The 21,499-nt window shown below is 41.5% G+C and overlaps 1 protein-coding gene across 4 annotated transcripts in view; it reads left to right on the top strand.

Annotated features, from left to right (window-relative positions):
• SNX9 (sorting nexin 9) overlaps nt 1–21,499 on the top strand; it is a 137,035-nt gene that overhangs the window by 67,678 nt on the left and 47,858 nt on the right. For 3 of the 4 annotated variants that reach the window (XM_067701676.1, XM_067701675.1, XM_067701678.1), the window contains exons 2-4: nt 16,083–16,169; nt 19,255–19,329; nt 20,552–20,674. In XM_067701676.1, the coding sequence (XP_067557777.1) occupies nt 16,083–16,169; nt 19,255–19,329; nt 20,552–20,674 (285 nt within the window). Of the gene's footprint in view, nt 1–15,246; nt 15,477–16,082; nt 16,170–19,254; nt 19,330–20,551; nt 20,675–21,499 lie in introns of all 4 variants that reach the window. The other variant, XM_067701677.1, reaches the window with a different exon arrangement.

Raw genomic sequence — 21,499 nt, 5'->3', positions numbered from 1 at the left:
GCTGCTGTGGGGTGAAGAGTGAGTAGCAGATGAGGTCGACACAGTGAATGCGGACAGCGCTTCTTAACATTGAAATTTCTTTTGAATGGATAAAGAAGATGTGGTACATACATACAATGGAATACTACTCAGCCGTGAAAAAGAAAGAATGCCAATTACAGCAGCATGGATGGTCGGGATAGAGATGATCATACTAAGTGAAGTCAGTCAGGAAGAGAAAGACAAAGACCATATGCTATCACTTATATGTGGAATCTAAAATAAGACACAAATGAACTTATCTACAAAACAGAAACAGACTCACAGAGAGAACAGACTTGCAGTTGCCAAGGGGGTGGAGGGGTAGGAGAGGGATGGATTGGGAGTTTGGGGTTAGCAGATGCAAACTATTACATATAGGATGGATAAACGACAAGGTCCTACTGTAGAGCACAGGGAACTATATCCAATATCCTGTGATAAGCCATAATGGAAAAGAATATTAAAAAATTATATATATGTATAACTGAATCATGTATAACTGAATTTTTCTGTACGGCAGAAATTAACATTGTAAATCAACTATATGTCAATAAAAAAATAAAATAAATTGAAGTAATAAAAAAATTCAAATTTCTTAGAGATGTTAAGAGAAGGCATTGGTCAAAGGAATATTTGGGGTTGAGGTAGGAATTTTTTCTTTTTAAAGATGTGATGGACATGAGTGGTTTAAATGCTAATGGGAAGGAAAGAGCAGAGAAGTTTAAAATCATGGAGTAGTTAGAAAGTGTATCTGGCTGAGAGCCTCCCAGTATACAGTGTAGGGTGTGGTTATCTTTGTAGTTTGCTGAGGGAGTTTTCTCCTGGCCTCTCTCCTTTCTTTCTCTTCTTTTTGTTTTGTTTTTGTTTTGGCCACACTGAAGCTTGCGGGATCTTAGTTCCCCGACCAGGGATTGGACCCTCGCCCTCAGCAGTGAGAGCTTGGAGTCCTAACCACTGGACCGCTAGGGAAGTTCCTATTTTGTCTTTTGAAGTTAGAGCCAAGGTCATGTGCTTACATGTAACTCCCAAAAGCGCCCTAAAGCAACAGATTTAAAGTGGTTTTACAATGTGAAGCTCATCACATCTGCTCTGTTTGCTTGGCGTCTATATTTAAAGTATTTTACTTTGCTTAAGGCTTCTGGCAGAGCACTTTTGAGATCATATCTTTGTTTCTTTGACTTTTCAACCCGTATTACTACTAGCTGCTGGTGGCTGTGAATGTGTTTGGGTGTACCGTCAGCCACAGAAGGCTAATTCCGTAGAAGGAAGCCAGTGGAGTTAGCGTACCATTATTATTCTTTTTCCACAATTGTATTATTTATTTGTATGGACCTTTAAAAATTATGGTAAAATATATATAACATAAACTTACTATTTTACAGGCAATCATAAATCTCTTGAATTTATAAACTAAACTCTGTTTTGCGAAATGCTAATGTTATCCCAGATATTTCTTAATTACACTCGTGGAGGTTGTCCTACCTGCTCCTTCTGGTGGTTCTTCCTTGGGCAGTTTATTTGCTGCATGTGCTGATCAGGTCTCAGTTGGAGACTCTGAGGGAGGGTCCCTCTGCTGCAGATCTCCAGAACAGTGTCTGTGCAGCTCTTTCCTCTCCCACACTCCTACCTTGTGAGCGCTCACCTCTTGGGCCTCCCCTCACTCCCATCTTTGCGTCCGCAGTGCCGAGGTTGACAGCCTTTGCCTGGGTTTCCCTTCCCTGAGCTTCCGGAAAGCTGTGGCAGTTCTTGGGCTCGCCTGGTTTTCCCCCATCTCTCAGGGATCGCTGTCCTGTGCTGCCTGTTGTCCATTGCCTGAAAACTGTTGTTTCATAGATTTTGCTCAGTGTTTGAGGCATTTGAAGCTGGAGAGGATATCCAATGCCTGGTGTACCATTTCTTTCTGACATTGAAGTTTTGCCCACTATCTATTATGAAATTTTTGTCTACTTCCTGAAGTGTATATATTTTGTTAACTGGACCCAGAAAAAGGCCAACTTATCTTCAGAAAAAAAGGGCTCCAGTGTCCTTCTTCCGTCTTCACTGCTCACCCTTTCCTGTCTCTCGTGTGGGGTAGTTTTGTAGTGACACCTACCTGCCTGCTTCTTCCACGCACATCCAGAGTCAACTGTGCAGGCGTTCAGACATCCTGGATCTTGGTTCTACTATTAGGCATGTATTTGATGCAGTCACCCTGCCAGCTGGTGGTTCAGTCCTGGTGGAAAGTCTGCGTCCACTTCCTTCTGCTGCCCCATCCTGTATCCTAATGTGAGCTAGAGCCCCAGCAATAGTACTGCCATCTCTTCTTGCCTTTCATTCCTTTACTTTTAAGTCTTCTATCTCCTTATACTTAAAGTGCATTTCTCACAGATAACATATAGGCAGGGTCTTGTTTTTTATCAAGTTGACAATCTCTCTTTTAATTCGAGTGTTCAGACTACGTTTAATATAACTGTTGATTTGATTTTGTTCGTGTACCCTCTTGCTGTTTGTTTTTTATTTATTTGCCCCATCTATTCTTTGTTCCTTTTTTTTTCTTGCCTTCTTTTAGATTAGTTAATAGTATTCCTTTTTGTCGTCACCATTGGCTTACACATACATGTTTCTTCCCTCCCTCCTTCCCTCTCTCCCTCCCTCCCTCCCTCCCTCTCTCCCTCCCTCCCTCCCTCCCTGTGAGTGCCCTGAGGTTCATCGAATGAACTGGTTATCTTAACACATTCTGACTTCAAATAACATTACAGCACTTTGCATATAAGAACTCTGTAACAGTATATATCTCTTTCCTGTCCTTTGTGCTGTTTTTTTGTTGTGCATTTTATTTCTCAATATTATAAACCCCACAATACACTGTTGTTATTCTTGTTTCAAAAGTCAGTTATCCTTTTAAAGTCAGTTATCTTTTAGGGAAATTAAACAACAAGCATTTTTTTTTATATGGCCCACGTACTTTCATTTCTGATGCTCTTCTTTCTTTCGTGTAGATTCAGGTTTTTATCTAGTATAATTTTCCTTCTGGTTAAAGAGCTTCCTTTAACATTTCTGGTAGTGTCCGTTTGCTGGTGACAGATTCTCTCAGCTTCTGTTTGTCTGAAAATGTCTTTCTGTCACCTTTAGTTCTGAAGGATGTTTTTGATGGATGTAGAATTCTAGGTTGATATTTTTGCTGTTTTTCACCACTTTAAAGGTGGATTTTGTCTGTATTGTTTCTGATGAGAAGTCTGCAGTCATTCTTTGTTCATGTAGCCAGCTCCCGCCTCCACCTTTGGCTGTTTTTAAGATATTTCTCTTTATCGCTGATGTTCTGCAATTTCATTAGATCTCTTTGTGTCGTTTTTTGTTGGGTTTTGTGGGATTTATTCAGCTTCTTGGGTCTGTGGGTTGTGTTCTCATGAAACTGAAAACGTTCTGCCATCGTACTTCTTCCTTCTGTTCTGCCTCCCCACCCCTCTGGCATCGCAGTTGCATGTATGTTAGACTGCTTTCTGTTGTCTCACAGGCCACTGCCCAGGTTTTTATCCTCTTTTCTTTCTGCTAATAGTTTCAACTGCTGTTCAAGTTCACTGATCATTTCTTATGGAGTATCTAATCATCTTTTAAGTCCATCCAGTAAAATTCTTTCATTTGAGAAATTATAGTTTACAGTTCTGGTCATTCCATTTGGTTCTTTTTTATAACATGCATTTTTCTCCTTGTTATGATCATGTGTTCCTTTAAGTCCCTGAATATATTTATCATAGTTATTCTGAAGTGTCTGCTGGTTTTCTTACGTCTGTCATTTCTTGGTTTGTTTCTATTGACTGATGTTTTTGTCCTGTGTTACATTTTTCTGTTTATTGGCTTGTCTATTAATTTCTTGTTGATACTAGACATTGTGTTGGCATGTTGCTGAGTGTCTGGATTTTGCTGTCTCCCTTTAAAGGGTGTTAAAGTGTGTTTTGGTAGGCAATTAAGTTACCTTTGAATCAGTTCGATTCTTTCAAGGCTTACTTTTAAGTTTTGTTAGGATGGGTCCCGAGTAGCCTTACCCTGAGGTACATTTCACCCTACCCCAGCCTGAATGGGGTCTCTGCCTTGAATGCTTTGGGTGTATTCAGTGGAATTTCCCCACTCTGGCCAGTCAGAGCTCTAGTGTCTTGCAGTTCTGCCTGACCTCTGAGAATTTTTTCAGCCTGCGGCTCCCCTGGAGTTGTTCTTTGCTCAGCCTTAAAGCAGTTTGTCCAACTGTGTGCAGTTCAGTATCTATCAGCAGACTCAAGGAGACCTTTGTGCAGGTGTCTAGAGCTTTTTCTCTGAGTAGCTCCTTTCTGGTAGTTTGTCCTCAGGTTTCAGCTGCCTTAGCCTCCTGGAATTCTGGTCTCTGTCTCTTCAAGTTAGCAGGACCTATGCTTTCTGCTTGGAGCTCCCTGCTTCTCCCAGCATGTGTGTCAGAGAGTGCCACCAAGCAGAAAGCTGGAGCCTTCATGGGGCTCATCTCATGCTCCCCTTCTCTCAGCGTTCCCTCTCCCGTGCGGCCCTTTTGCTCAGTATCTGGAACCTGTTATTTTGTGTATTTTTCCCAGTTTCCTAGAGGTTTTTGTCTGTATGAGGTAACCGAGCAAGTCTAATACCAGTTACCCCATTGTGGCTTTTGCTCTTTGATTTTAATTAGTTGTTTTGGCTGTGCTGTGAGGCTTGTGGGATCTTAGCTCCCTGACCAGGGCTTGAGCCTGGGCCCTTGGCAATGAAAGCATGGAGTCCTAACCACTGGACCGCCAGGGAGTTCCCGTGATTAGTTGCTTTCACTACTAGATTTTGATGTATCACTTATTCATTTTATGTTCTAGTTTTTCTCTTCTCTTTTGATTTTAGTTGGTCTGTACTATAGCCTTTTTAACCCCTCCTTTTAATAGTTTTATCCTAAAAGGCCCTCGGTTGATTCAGGTTACACAAGGAAAATGATGAAGTTCTAGGGCACAAGTTTATTTTTTTGCCATTTTGCATATGTTCAGTGTTTCACAGTTTATCCACAGGGTCTCCAGATAGCAGTAAAGACTGCACTGTAGCGTGGACCCCCTTCCTGTGCTTTCCCCGGCACACAAGCGAGCTTTCTGAGACTCGGTATTGTTTGAAAAATATGGATTTAGGGGAAATTTCAGTCCACGTAAGGCATTTGAAGCACTGAGTATAATAGAATATTTTGATAGATTCCTTTGTGGGGACTTATTTCTCTTAACTTTTATGAGATAGTGTATTTTTTTCTACATGGGATTGTTGGAATATTCAGTACAAAGTAATCAGTGTAGTAAAGGGCTAAGTAGTACTTGCTGGTGATGACTAGCATAAGAAAAAGGAGACTAATAGCTAAAGCAGGAATTTGTTTTATGGGACAGTTTAATCTTTCAACCTAATGAGGAAAATAAGTAAGGTACTTTGTGCCATTTTGGAAACTATGCTGAGTTTGTATTAAAGAGCTGGATGAAAATGTTAAAAATCTGGGCTTCCCTGGTGGCGCAGTGGTTTGAGAGTCCGCCTGCCGATGTAGGGGACACGGGTTCGTGCCCCGGTCCGGGAAGATCCCACATGTCGTGGAGCGGCTGGGCCCGTGAGCCATGGCCACTGAGCCTGCACATCCGGAGCCTGTGCTCCGCAATGGGAGAGGCCACAACAGTGAGAGGCCCGCGTACCGCAAAAAAAAAAAAAAAAAAAAATAGTTTAAAATCTTTAACATACGGTCTCTGGCTATTGATTTTTGTTTGTGGCCTTAAAGTGCAGAAAATGAAGTTTTGTCATTCTTTGTTTTTCAAGTCATGGTATGTTTCAGGTACCCTTTTTTAAGTGAGCAGAATACATTTGGGACAAGTTCATTCACAATTTCTCAGAAAAAAAATCCCCTTGGGATTTTAGATGAAACAGCATTATATTTATAGACAGACATCTTTATGGTGTTTTACCTTTGTTCTCAGGAACACGGTGTGATTTATTGATAAGATTTTCTTTACTAAGGTTCTTCATGCTTTTGGTTATCGCTTCTGCTTTGTATTTTTTTGTTGTGGTTGCTCTTGGGAATAACCCCCAATTATTTATATATTTTTATATATATGTTTTTTAAAATCAAGTTATTATTTAGAGAGAGACTATTGATTTTTGCCACTTTATTTTAAAATTGGTCTCCTGATTGAATTTCATTATTCTAATATTTTTTCAAATGCTCGGGGTTGAGGGATTCCTCGTGGACCACCATCAGCATTACTGGATCACCCCTACCTTCATACACAAATTACACATGGGGGGGGTGCTGTTTCTGGTTGACCCCCCTCAGGTGGGTCTGGTTCTCATATAATCTGGTGCAATAACAGACTCCAGAACCGCCTTTTGTGGGAAAAAGTAACCTGACACTCAGCTCTTTCCTTTGAGCTTTCAGTCCAGTTCTAGAACCCATGGTGGGCTGGAAAGAAGACACAGTTAGGCAACAATTTTTAGCACATGCAGAATGTATATATAATGTTCAAAAAAGCCAAAGGTCATGATAGCTAACATTAATTGAGCCCTTTGTGTCACAAGGCACATGCTGTTGGCCTCATCATATTCTTGAGGAATCTGAGACAGAGACTTGAAGAAATTGAGCCAAGTTTACAAGGCTGGTAAAACGGTACAGTGGGGAGTTGAACCTGCATGGTCTGGCTCCAGAGCCAGCTCATAATTGTTGTGTTGCCAATAATTACATTTCATCCCCCTTTTGGGGGAGAAATGAAAAACATTGTCAACACACAGTGCTGGGCGGCAGGGGTGGCAGGGACAGACACAGTTCCTGGGAATGTTTATGTTTCCTACCTGTTGTCTCTGAGGTTTGGGATTTGGGGTACTGTTTGCTGTTAAACTTTTACCTTTTTTTCTACAATGCTCATGTCATTTTATAATCAGGAAAAACAGTAAAGCTATTTTAATTTGGAGTGGGGGTGAGGTTATTTTCTTAACCACAGCTAAGTAGGTTTTCCTGTGCTTTGCCCTGGAAGTTGAGTAGTAGATTGGTAACCTTGCAGCTGTGATAAAGAACAAGGTAGGGGACTTCCTTGGTGGCGCAGTAGTTAAGAATCCGCCTGCCAGTGCAGGGGACACGGGTTCGATCCCTGGTTCGGGAAGATCCCACATGCCGCGGAGCAGCTAAGCCCACGTGCCACAAGTACTGAGCCTGCACTCTAGAGCCCGTGAGCCACAACTGCTGAGCCCTCGTGCCACAACTGCTGAAGCCCATGCACCTAGAGCCCGTGCTCCGCAACAGCTCATCACAATGAGAAGCCTGTGCACTGCAACAAAGAGTAGCCCCCGCTTGCCGCAACTAGAGAAAGCCCACGCGCAGCAACGAAGACCCAGTGCAGCCAAAGAATAAATTAAAACAAAAAAAAAGAACAAGGTAGATGTGCTGATATGAAGAATCCTAAGATTGAATAAAACATGAAATGTAGAGGCGAACGTGAAATATAGAGGCTTACGTGTACTGTGGTTCTGATGGGTTCTGTGTGTGTGTGTGTGTGTGTGTGTGTGTGTGTGTGCGCGCAAATGCACATGTCAAATGCAGAACATTTTGAAGGATACTTTCAAATCTATTAGTACTTGTGCCCTTTGGGGAGAAGAGGAATATTTTCTAACTTTTCCTTTTTTAACTTCATTATATTTTTTTTATTGTTGTAAAAGTGCCTGTGAGTGTGTGTGGGTGTGTATCTATATATATAGTGAAATAACAGTACTCAGAATGAGAACTCCAGAAATATGTAGATTTTAATACAGATTCGGATTGCCCTTTTTTTTTTTTTTTTGCGGTACGCGGGCCTCTCACTGCTGTGGCCTCTCTCGTTGCGGAGCACAGGCTCCGGATGCGCAGGCCCAGTGGCCATGGCTCACGGGCCCAGCCGCTCCGCGGCATGTGGGATCCTCCTGGACCGGGGCACGAACCCGTGTCCCCTGCATTGGCAGGCGGACTCTCAACGACTGCACCACCAGGGGAGCCCTCGAATTGCCTTTTTTTGCGTTAAACTCTGGAGCATTTTGTGTTCTGTTGTAACTGGGGAAACATTCTCCAATAGAGTGTGGTATTTTCAACAAGATTATGAGCTTCCTGGGTAAAGATACAAGGCAGTGCTTTTAATTATTTTTTGACTAAACAATAAGTTCATGTTAAGAAAACACACACACTTAAAAAGGTATTGATATGAAAAGGATAACACTGAAAATTCCTCTTCTGTTCCTCCCTTCCCGCAGCCAGCTGTCTTCTCAGAGGCAGTGTTATCAATTTCTTCTATATCCTTACAGAGATATCCTATACATACACAAGCAGGTACATTTTCTTCCTTTTTTTTTTTTTTAACACAATGGTTATACCTTGCTTTATTTTCTCACTTAATATATGTACATTAGAGATGATTCCACATGTGAAAAATAAGCAAACCCTTCTTCTTTTTTGTTGGAGTACATGGTATTCCGTTCCATGGAGGTGCCCTACTTGACTAACCAGTCCCTACCTTTCAGGCTGGGCCTGGTCCTTTGCTCTTGTAAACAGTGCTGCAGTGAATAACCTTTTGCAAATGGGTATTTCTAGAGGAGGAATTCCTGGAGGTAGAGTCTCTGAGGAAGAGAGTTTGCGTGTTTGTGATTTTGATAGGCGTTACCAGGCTGCCTCTCACTGCCATCAGCACTACGTAAGAATTCCTGTTTCCCTGCACCTGCACCCTCACCCACGCAGTGTTGTGATCAGAGCTTTGGTTTTTTGCCAATCGATAGATGGGAAATATTTGTTTTATAAGAGAGGTTTTACATTTTTAAGAGCCTTTTATTTCTCACTGATTTGTAGTTACCCTTCATAGAGTAGGAGAACCAACCTTTTGTCTGTGATAAAAACTGTAAATATTTTTCCTGGTTTGTCATTTGTTTTTTATCTTGTTCACAATGGCTCTTGCCGGGCAAGGCAGGTATGTGTTATTTTGGGAGAAGAGGAGTTTCTCCATCTCTCTCTTTTAAGGACTTCAGGATTTTGTTCTGTACTTAAAGTCCTCCTCCACTGCAAGATTATGTTAAAAACTCACTTAAGATTTCCTTTGGTTCTTTTTATAGTTTCCTTAAAATCCTTTTTATTATGGAGAAAGTCAAACATACTCAAAAGTAGGATAGTATAATGAAGCCTCTGTACCCATCCCCCAGCTTTGGCAACTGTTGACTCACCTGGTTTTGTCTAGACCCCATCAGCTTCCTTTGCTCTTGCATTACGTTTGAAGAAATGCCAGATACTTTATCACTCCATCTGTAAATATTTTAATGGGTATCTCTAAAGATGGGAAGTCCTTTAAAAATATAACCACAATACTATTTTGATACTTGAAAATTGACTACTTTAAAATATCTCAGAGCCCTTAAGTGTTCAAATTCTCAATTGTCTCAAATATTATCATCTTTTTTGCATTTTGTTGGACTTAGAATCCAAATAAGGTGGGGAGGGACAAACTAGGAATTTAGGATCAACAGATACACAACACCACATATAAAATAAACAACAGGACCCACTGTATAACATAAGGAACTATATTTAATATCTTGTAATAACCTATAATGGAAAATAATATGAAAAAGAATCTCTCTATATAACTGAATCACTTTGCTGTACACCTGAAACATTGTAAATCAACTGTATTGCAATTTTAAAAAATGAAAAAACGAGTATGATGAAGAGAAATAGATTTAAAAAAATAAGAGTCCAAATGAGGTATATATAGCAGTCATAATCAATTGTCTAAGCCTCTCAATTTATAAGTTCCCTCACTTCCCTTCCTCTTTGCCCCCATACCTGGGCTTGTTTTTGTCTTTGAGATTTGTTTGTTAGAGAAAATGGGTTCTGTGATTTCCTACGTCTGGATTTTCTTACTGCATCCTCATTGCAGAGTGTAATATATTCCTTTGTATGTCTTGTAAATTGGTACTAGGATCTAGAGGGTCAATAAGATTCGAATTCTTTTTTCAAGTATGTGACTGGCATTGTATTCCATCAGAAGGCAAGTAGTGTCTGGTTGTCTTTTGGATGCACTGTGCTTAGATGCATTAAATTATTAAGGATTGAAAAACGATGTTCTAATTCTATTATTCCTTTTTCATTTATTTCATTTATTAACTGTCCTTCAGGATCATCCTTGCTTTTGCATATTGCACTAAATAATAACCTTGTACACACGTGCACAGGTGCAGCTAGAGAATGGATTCGCAAAATGCGACTTCTGGATCTAAGGGTAAATGTATCTTGAAAACTCTGTTGAAGTAGAATTTCTCACTTATAAGATGAGCAGAAATGCAAAAGTTGGGTAATTGATTCTGTTTGTGAGACTGCGGAGAACCATTACATTCATATATATTGCTGGCAGAGGTTTAAATGGTACAGTCCCCAGTGGAGGGAACTGTGGCTACATCTACCAAATTAATTTGTCTTCCTTTATGTGTGGAATTGAGCATTTTTTTCACACATAAATGGTGTAAGGGCCATTTATATTTTTCTATGAGCTGTGTATTCCTCTGCCCATTTTTTCTGATGGGTTGCTGAGCTTTTTCTTGAGTTCTAGATGCTTTTTAAGATTAAAACTTTGTGATAGGAATTGCAAAGATTCTTCTGTAGTTCACGTTTTATATATTTAGTGATTTTTGGTGAAAGTGATGGTATGTGTGATATGGCCAGTTTGATGCCACCACATCAAATAACTAATGCTTTCTTCTGATTATTCTTCTATAAAACACATAAAGAAGCTTTGATCTGGGTGAGTTTGGGTAGAAAGTTTCTTAAAATCATCCCAACCTCCAGCTGCTTGATTACAGCATGGCCTCAGTTCGGAGGATTCCCTTGGTCCAAGTATTCCCAGAATCGTTGTGCATGAGTGGAATAGAGGCTGGGAGGAGTAACATGGAAGTGGATGGTACAATTTGATTGGTTTATTGTAAGTATTCAGGATTTCTTCCCCCTTGCGATTGTATAATTGCCCTTTGTTACACACAGATTTAAGATTATTCTAAATGTTTCTTGGAAATATATTCCTACACTCAGTGAATTTCTGTTTACATTTCTGTTTGCCTTGGAAGTTTCTCAAGCTACTTGTCTGGTTGACCAGTTAGAACATTCCTCTAAGTGCATCATATTTCAGGATGACAGATACAAACCCATTTTAGGAAAAACATTTTTAAAAGAACATATCGATTTTACTGGTAGTTTTATTCTTGAAATTTTTACATAAGAAAATTAATTTTCAGCCATTCTTGATGGGTGCTACCGGTTCTTTTTTAGAAAATTCTTCTACTGGGAAAAGATCTTTTACTAGAACAACTGTTAAAATAAAACCTTCGTAGAACTCAATCATCTTCACTCTAATCCTGAATAGTTTATCAAGCACATTGCTTGTAAACATTTAAGGAAACAAACCAAGTTTATTTCCTTACTTGGAAATTTTAAGAGCAACATGCCCAAAACATAATTAATTGATCCATGTCTCCTTGGAAAGAGTTTTTTTATCATGTGCAGCTGTCTTGGACCTCAGCCGTGCCATATTTTAACAGTTTACTGATGGCACAGGTGAAACTATGGAAAGCATGCTTATCAGGCTTTCTAATGTCTCAGCAGAAAAGGATAAGGGATAATTGGATGGTGGTTTAGGAATTCAGAAAACTCTTAATAGGTTGGAGCAATGGGCTGAATCTAACAAGATGAAATTTTACGGGGATAATTTAAGATTCTTTATTTGATTCAAAATAACAAGGGAACAAGCACAGGCCAGGATTTAGCAACGGCTGTTGAAATCACAGATTGATAGAAACTGAAGAGCATTTACGCCTTAACCACTTATAAAAAAGACAAATACATCTACATATATCAGTGGTATAATAATGCTCTCAGGGTCTGTTAGAGTGAGTTCTGTTTCTTCTGATGATCTTGTGGATTAGGTAGAGACAAGGTATAGGAAGTCATTAAATATGTAAATTTTATATAAAGTGTCAAGAGTATCTTTAAGTAAAACAAGCTTGCCATTTAAAAAGATAAATTAATTTTATAGAAATATCACCTACATGCAAAACTTCAGTTCTCAAGGGTGTCAGATTAATAAGGGATCCTTCAGTCCCCGAATTTCTGAAGGTTTACATATTTTACTCATTTTTTTGATTGAGTGTCTCTGCTTTAAAGATGGGAGAGCTGCATCGCTGAAGGTTTACTGCTTTTTCCCAAGATTTAATTGTGATTTATGTGAAAGAAGCAGATGTGTAAGAATGGGAGCTTGTCTTCTAACCCCCATATGAAATTTTTTTGCTGCCAGTTTTTTTGCTATTTGGAACTGTTTAATTCTCTATTATTGTACATTTTAGGTTTTATTCTTCAAAATAGGAAATACAGCAATGAACTTATGTACAGTGTTTTTTTATTTAGGATGTTTTCTTAAAAAATTCTTTGGTTTGGGATTATTGGTTTGTATCAACTTGGACTCTCTAGATTGCAACTGACAGTCTGAACTCATAAGCACAAAAGGAGATGCACTCGTTACTGTGAGTGAACCGTCCACAAGGGGAGAAATGGCTTTGGGCTTGTCCTTCAGGTGCTCTCATCAGGATACTGCTTCTCTTCCTCATTCCATTCTGCATTCCCCCCACTTCATTCTTCAGACTTGTAGCCGCCGGCAACATTTTCAGAGAAAAAGACCCACTCTCCCAGCATCCCTGTCACATTCTGATTTTCCCTGTTTGGCTTATATGCTCACCAGTCATTTGGAGCCAGGCAGGAAGTTTCCAAAAGGAAGGGATGTGGAGCAAAGTAACAGATGTTTAAAGCATGGGTCCGAAAGAATGAGGTATGTTCAGGATGATGGGTTCTGCACACATCAGACAGGTGTGTGTGGCATACTTAGAATTCTGGAACGCTTAGCGCCTGGAACACTTAGATTAAAGCTGTGAATCCACTGTTTATCTTACTATATCTAGATGAAATAACTTATATATAGGATTGCTATCTACCAGCCATTCGCTTCCTCTGTAATACTTTTTGAAATCGCTGTTTGAAGAGATTAATTGTGGTTGACGGTATGTATTCAGTATACGGTATGAAGTTATCTACTGTGTGGAAATTTAGCTCTTGGATATACTTGGAGTCATTTTTTAATGTACAGCTAACATTGGAAAAGGCGGTGTAGAAAAATGACCTTTTCTTTCAAAGACCACATCAGAAAATAGTTGGGCAGATTGGCAGTTGAGGTCGAGGTCAGCATCTTTATCTGTGTGGGTCCTGTAGTGGCGGTGAAGGCAGGAAGGTGAGGAAACCTGGAAGCCAAGGAGGGACAGGAGAGAGAAGGAGTGGATAATAGGAGGGTGCCGGAGGTTTCCAGTCTGGCCTAAACTTTGTAAGAAGAGTTACTCTTATAGGCTGAATGGCCTTTTTTTTTCCTTCCTGTTGACATTCACGCTCATTTGGGGACGTGCTTTTTTTTTTTTTTTTTTTTTTTTTCCGGTACGCGGGCCTCTCACTGCTGTGGCCTCTCCCGTTGCGGAGCACAGGCTCCGGACGCGCAGGCTCAGCGGCCATGGCTCACGGGCCCAGCCCCTCCGGGGCATGTGGGATCTTCCCAGACCGGGACACAAACCCGTGTCCCCTGCATCGGCAGGCGGACTGTCAACCACTGCGCCGCCAGGGAAGCCCTTAAATCTTTTTGTTCTCCAAAGTTAGTCTCAGTTATAATTCTTAAGAAGCATCTCTAGGTTAAAAAAAAAAAGTCCTAAACCAACGTGTTAAATAAACCTATAGTGTTTATAGACATTTTCCACGGGTAAATGTTCAGTAATACTTAAATGTGTAAGGGAGTTTCCATTTTTTAATTTTTGGCTTGTTTCACATTCTGTTTCACCAAGTTGTAACTTTAGTAAAAAGAGGCTTTAGTTTTCTCTATCTGCGGGTTAGTTGGGTTTAACCCGATCAAAAAAGTTGTTAACCAGGATTCTTAAGGAACAGGAACAAAAAGCAGGTTCCTCATCTGGCTCTCCTCAGCTTGCCAGGCCCCGCCCCTCCCCGGGAAGCTCGCTGTCCTGGGGGGTGAGTCCTGGCCTGGGGACCCCTGTCTCCCTCCTCAGGCGTTTATCTCCTATCTGCCCTCATTGCACGAGGGATTGAGGTGGGTGTGGCATGTTTTAAAAAAATAGTCCCCAACGTGGCAAGCAGAACTCTTATCTACTTTTGCAGCTGTGTGATGAACATACCTCGGCTTCGTGTCGTTGTCCTTTGTAGTGACCTAAGGAAAGCTGGAATGCTTCCAGAATTCTCACTGTCCCTGAGCCTGGCTTTCAGTCCCCCTTCCCAGCCTCCCAGCCTATAGCAGTAAAGGATCTAATGCTATTTCTTTCTTTTTTTTTTTTTTTGCGGTACGCGGGCCTCTCACTGTTGTGGCCTCTCCCGTTGCGGAGCACAGGCTCCGCACGCGCAGGCTCAGCGGCCATGGCTCACGGGCCCAGCCGCTCCGCGGCATGTGGGATCTTCCCGGACCGGGGCACGACCCCGTGTCCCCTGCATCAGCAGGCGGACTCTCAACCACTGCGCCACCACGGAATCCCTGATGCTATTTCTTGACTGACAGACTGTACACTACCATTTGTTTCCTTCCAACATTTTATTATGAAAAATTTCAAGCATGTAGAAAAGTTGAACTCATTTTCCATTGGGCACTGTAAATCCACTATCTTGTAGATTCTATAAATAACATTTTACTTACTGTACCTGCTTTATCACATATTCCTCCATCAGTTCATCTTATTATTTTTGATGTATTTCAAAATAAATTAGTATTGGGGATTTTTTTCCCCCTAATCTTTTATCACAGGAGGTGAATCCTTGATTCCTGTTATAAGGATTTCAGACTCATTAAGCAGGTGTGGAGAAAGAGCCCTGGCCAGCAAAAGGGCCAGCACAGTTCTTGCCATATGGTCGGTGTGCAGCAAATACTTGTTAAAGGAATGCAGTTCCATTAGGCTAGTTTGTCTAGCCCTGTAGGCAGACTTCATTTTGCCTCATAGGACAATTACTTTTAAAACAAACCATGTTAGCTAGGTTCATGTGGCCTCCAATTTATAAGGTGGACTTGCTTCTATAAGATAGTCCATGAAAGACAGTTATTTAGAATTTGAAATGGATTAAATATATGTAATATATTTGTTATATATCATAAAAGTATATGTAAAGTATTTGTATTTTTACAACAGTGGTTGTCTCTCTTGGAATACGTGCCTGGCAGTTATTCCAAGGAACCCACATCTCTGGGTTGGTGCCTCAAGGATCCGCTTCAGGAAGACCCTGAAAGGGCAACCCCACCTCACATCAACCAGAACAGCTTCCCTTTAGTCTGTTTTCTATGAAATTCAGATTCCATTGCAAGGAGAAGTGTGAAAATCACAGCTGCTCAGGTTACCCGACCACTATACCAGAGCCCTAGGTAAGTCGTCGTATAGTAGGAAGTATTCTGGTAGAAGAGTATGGATGTATCTTGCTGCCCACATCTTACATTTCTGCGTTTAGCTGGCCAGGGATGCTGCACTCTCAAAATTTATCCTAGATAAAGAACAGTGAGAGTTTTCATAGCAAGGGATTAATCTGAAGATGATGAATCTGATGTGGGTACATATTTATGTGTCCGTGGAGATCCCTCAGGCCCTGAGATTGCGTGTTCCCAGAATGAACAGTATCTGTATTTCTACTTCTTACCTCCTAAAAGAAAGGCCATGCTCTTTTCCCCTTGATGAAATGGGTTTATTTTCAGTACGTTGGGGGCCGATGTCTAAATGCAGTGTGGGCAGCTACCAGAAACCTTCCCTGTTTCCAGAGCAGAGCAGGGCTCTCACCATTGGTTTCATTCTTCCTCACAGATAGGGCTGATGAATCATTTTGGTACTATGTCTTCCTTTCTTGCAAAACAACTGCAGTCACGGTCATGATGTGTTGTTCACACCAGCACACTTACGAAGTGAACGGTATAGGTGGTTCTTTTTTGACTGTTACGTTTACATTTGTAACTTCCTCTTTTCTTCTCTACTTCCAATAGGCTCGGGTTATGTATGATTTTGCTGCTGAACCTGGAAATAATGAACTGACAGTTAATGAAGGAGAAATCATCACAATTACAAATCCGGTAAGAGAACTGTTAGGTTTAAATCGGTCCCTTAAGGACTTACTTTTAAGATTTTATTTTTTTAACAGGTTGATCATTCAGACCCACATGAATTTCTTTCCTGTTGCTTGTGAAGTATTGATATTGAAGTAATAATCTATTACATAAACACTGAGAACAATTAAGACCCCCTAAAAAAAGCTGGATGGGGCTCCATCAGGCAGAACTGGAGCGACATCCGGGACAGATCCCAGCTGGACACAGGTATAGGGATCAGAAAGTGACCAGTGTTGGTTAGCAGCCTCAGCTACCATTTATTCATGGCCTGTGAGCCAAGTGTTTGGCTAAGTACTATGCATATATTTTTTGATGTATTTTCTCTGTGAACTGTGTGAGGTAGGTATTTTTAATCTCTTTTTACAAATGAGGGTAATGAGCCTTAGAGAGGTTAAGTAACTCGACCAAGACCCTTCTGCTTGTAAGTGGCAAAACGGGATTCAAAACCACATCCACTGGCCTGTAAGCCCTGCTTTTTCTTCTCTGCAGGGGACACTGCAAGTAAACAAGCGTCCCAGGAATACAGGTATATATACGCCAGTAGGAGATGGGCTGAGAAAACAGGCTCTTAGAGCCAAACAGACAGGACCTGAAGCCAGGCTACAGCCTTGGATTTCATTTGGGAAGCAGTGGATTCACCTAAGGGTTTTGCTTGGTTTTATTGTTGATATTGTTGTAGGGAGGTGACATGATGAGACCTGCACTTCAAGGAAGTTAATCTAGCGGAGGTGTATTGAATGAATTGGTGTGGCTGGAGCCTAGGATCATGACCTTGGGTAGTAGCGATAGGAGTAGAAAGAAGATGGATGCAGGAGGCTCTGGAGAGTCAGACCAGGAGGACTTGATGCCTCATTAGATACTATTGGTGAGAAATAGTCGGGGATCCCCCTGAGGTTTTTGGCCTTCACACCCAAGAGAATGGTGCAAATGAATTTATTAAAGTACGTAAGTCAGGAAGAAGAGCTTATTTTTTAAATGTTGAGTTTAAAGACTAATAAATAATCAACCCTGTCCTATAGCTTTGCATCAGTTTAGAAATAGAATTGCAGAGCTAGAGCTGAGGGCTGGAGATAGGCTGGCTCCCTGGACATCTTTGAGCAAGCATGTCAAGAAAGGTACCAGGAAGGCCAAGGAGACTCTGGAAGAGGAAGGAAGAGATGCACCTGTTCCACCAGGTGGGAGGGAGTGGGGACTATGGCAGCACAGAGACCAAGGAAGGAGAACAAGGAATGACCAAGAGGATTGCGGTTTCTTAATGTTGATAGTATTTTTTTAGACCTATTTTGTATGTTTTAGATTAAAAAAAAAATGACTGGTTATAAAAAGTATACGTAGTTTTATATAATATGCCAGGTATATATAAGTAAATAGGTTCTATTTTTAATCATAGAAGAGATTAAAGATTCTTTTATCTACTATTGATTTTTTTTTTTAAATGAAGAAGCATTCTTCATTTCTTGGTAAAATAGTATTTAAGTTGCTGTTGTGGTCAAGAAATGGACAAAGTTGTGGCTTAAAATGGCTTTTAAAAAGAATATGTCATCTAGATTCAGGTAGGTATTAACTAATTAGGGTATGATTCATGAATTTAAGATAACCCTTACTATTTTAAGAGGAAAAAGTAGGACTTTGCTGAAGTAACGTTGAAAACTGGGAATCCTGTTATAGAGTATGTTATTACTGATATTTAGTTTATTAATATTACTTATCCAGGAGAGCTAAGGGAGTATGGACCAGTTAGTTTTCCTAAACAACAGGCAATCCCAGAGCTTAGCGGCTTAAACAGATAATCGATGGCTGTTGCTCGGGAATCCACAAGTCAGCGGGTGGTTCTCCTCACCTGGGCTCGCCCGCCCGTGGGTCTGCAGTCACCCAGTGCAGGGCGGGGGCAGAGTACTCCAACATGGCCTCATCTGTTTGGCATTTCTCCTGCTGGGGGTTAGCTGGCAACGGGGAGGTTGGGCCTTGTCTCTGTCATCATCTGGCAGCTCACATTTATCCTCATAGTAGCTCTTTGGGAAAGAAGAGCGAGCTGAAGTGTACAAAGCTTCTGGAGGCCAGCTCTGAACTCACCCCATATTATCTCCACCTCATTCTGTTGGCCAACGAGGTCACAGAGGACAGCCCAGACTCTAGAAGCAGGGTGTGCATTCTATCTCTACCCCTTTGCTTTCTACCTCTCGACAGTCAGAGCTGCAAACCATTTTTGTGATCTACCACAGACCAGTAAATAGAAAGGAACTACAAAATGATGGCGTTCTATTAATAGACTGTTTTTCAATTTTTGATCGGTTGTTCAAGTTTGAGTTTTCTTTTTAGATTATATCATTTTCTGATGTAAAGAGAAGGCTTAAGAATTTAAAAATTTGAACAACGTTAGCTCTGCAGGAATGAAAAGGTTAATATTAATTACTTTTTTTAAAAAAATAAATTTATTTATTTATTTATTTTTGGCTGCGTTGGGTCTTTGTTGCTGCATGTGGGCCCCCTCTAGTTGCAGCGAGCGGGGGCCACTCCTCACTGGGGTGTGCAGGCTTCTCATTGTGCTGGCCTCTCTTGTTTTGGAGCACGGGCTCCAGTCGCGTGGGCTTCAGTAGTTGTGGCACGTGGGCTCTATGGCGCAGGCTCAGTAGCTGTGGCGCATGGGCCTAGTTGCTCCGCGGCATGTGGGATCCCCCCGGGCCAGGGCTCGAACCCATGTCCCCTACATTGGCAGGCGGATTCCTAACCACTGCGCCACCAGGGAAGTCCCTACTTTTTTATGTATAACAATTCCCAGAGCAAAATATCTGCAGGAGGGCTTCCCTGGTGGCACAGTGGTTGAGAGTCCGCCTGCCGATGCAGGAGACATGGGTTCGTGCCCCGGTCCGGGAAGATCCCACGTGCCGCGGAGCGGCTGGGCCCGTGAGCCATGGCCGCTGAGCCTGCGCGTCCGGAGCCTGCGCTCGCAATGGGAGAGGCCGCAACAGTGAGAGGCCCCCCCAAAAAAAAAAAGAAACTGCAGGAAATTCCAACTATAATCTTTTTTTTTTTTTTTAACCTTTTTGAGGATGTTGGTGGAGGATGGCTGGAAGGAAGAAACAGCAAAGGAGAACGAGGGCTTGTTCCCACAGACTACGTTGAGGTAAGAGCTTACTGTCATTTATTAATTAAATCTGGTCGTTGTCATATATCTTTTTATGAATTATCAACTTAAAGGACAGGACTGGAAGATAATGAAAAAATTCCATTGTAAGAGTAATACATGCTGATTATATAAAATGTAGAAAATACATTGAAGTAGAACCAAGAAGAAATATTACCTATAGACTTAGGCTCCAAAGAGTGACTTCAAATATTTAGATTAAGTTCCTTCCAAGGATAGCAACTTTTAATTATTCTGAATAAAAGTCTCTATTTTTCCCTTTGCTAATATTTTGTAGCAGCTGCTGCCTACAATACTGTTTACTGTAGAATTGATTCACAAAGTTTAAGTAGCAGACTGTTTGAAGTAGCTTTCCTCTCCCTGTGCTAATTTAGGACATCTCTCTCAGTTCCTTCTCCCACTCCCAAGGACGAAGGGTCTTGGATGGGCTGCTGTGAGCTATTGCCTGGTTTAAGCTCTGTTGTGATAGATGCCAAGGATAGTGCACAGCCCCTGAATGAGCCCTCCCTGCCTGGGACACACCCACTCAGCTGACAAACCCTCTCTGAGTCAGCCTCCTGGCACCCCCTGCTGGTTGTCCAGAGGTCACTGAGCTGAGTCCTGGGTACATGGTGAGCTTGCCTCTCATCCTGGGTGATAGAAAGAAACTAAGGCTGTCTGGTGCCCTGTGAGTAAAGTTGGAGTGAGATGAAGAACAAAGTTGCCTTGAGCTCCCCTCTAGTAGAGAGAAATAGTGCCCTGGGAGGATGTGTGCTGGGCACTGCCTGCAGAATGGGGAGGCTGTCTGTTGCTCCTGACTGAGAGTTGGCTGGGGGAGTTTTGAACACTCCGGAGAATCTGATGAAATCTCAGACACCCCACCTTTTCCAGACAGTTTCAGAGGGTTCCCAGGCCCCTGAACCCAGTCCACGTGTCTCATGTTTATGTCGTGTTTGACCTCTGTGCACTGTGCATTCAGGATCCTAAAAATTAACAAGAATGAGGAAAATGGGAGAATTTAAGTTGATACTGGCATAAGTTGCATTTCTAGAATTCTGCATACTGACAGAAAGGAATTATGACATCTTCTTGGGCTTGCTAACCCTTTAAGAATAGAAATCCCTTTTCCATATTAGTTGACAGTTCTTGCTTGCCCTCAGGGGCTCTAACTCTGAAATAACTCTCATCTGTGAAGATAACTGTGGTTCTTTCTCATGTTCAGATTTTGCCCAGTGATGGAAAAGATCAGTTTTCTTGTGGAAATTCAGTGGCCGACCAAGCCTTCCTCGATTCCCTCTCAGCAAGTACAGCTCAAGCCAGCTCATCAGCTGCCAGTAACAACCAGGTAACTCTTACCCCGTCATCCTGCTGGATGCGACTGGCTTTACTGAGCGCAAAGCACGTTTGTGAAAGCTTTTGCTGCATTATAGCTATTGCCATTCCTTGAAAGCGTAAACAGAGTAGCTGTTGACGTGTTATTTGTGTGGCATTTCTTGCTGGGTTTTAACAAAGACTGTTTTTAGAGTTGATGATTAACTAGAAGGCGGGGGTGTTCATTGAGAGTTGCTTGTAAAAGTCTGGCATGGTATGAATACAGACCCCATAGATTGCGAATATCCTCTCACTTGAGGGCGAGGAAGGAAAAGGGTCCTCTGCTGAGGCGCAGCGGTCAGGGTCAAAGGTCTGGCTGGAACAGGACCTGATTTCTGTGACCTTGGCACGTTACTTGCACTCTCAGCTCGAGCCCCCTCTTGCAGATGCAGTGCATGTACAAGTGGCTGTAGATCCAGCAGTTGGTACCGTTATGGTGCTGCTTCTAGAAAACTGAGAAGAATGGGATAATTTGAGAAAACTATGCTGCAAGTTCACAGTAGTTTTAAGGAATTTGACCAGTTCAGGTGACTCTGCCTGGTTCGGTTATTGCTCAGTGATTATCCAGAGCCAGTGTCTGTAAGAAAATTGAGAAGATGGATATGGAAGTGTTACTGCCTCCTACATCTTTAGAAATGAATGGCCTTTAGGAGATGTTACTTCTTGACATTTTTAACTACATAAAAGGCTTTAAATTAGGTAAAGCCTAATAATCATATCACTTATGATTATTTGCTTACAGCATATTTATATCTTAACCTTTTAAGAGAGTTTTTCAAAGTACTGTTACCATATGTTA

Source organism: Pseudorca crassidens, chromosome 13, assembly GCF_039906515.1.
Source record: "Pseudorca crassidens isolate mPseCra1 chromosome 13, mPseCra1.hap1, whole genome shotgun sequence".
NCBI lineage: Eukaryota > Metazoa > Chordata > Mammalia > Artiodactyla > Delphinidae > Pseudorca > Pseudorca crassidens.
This window is presented reverse-complemented; position numbering and strand designations above follow the sequence as displayed.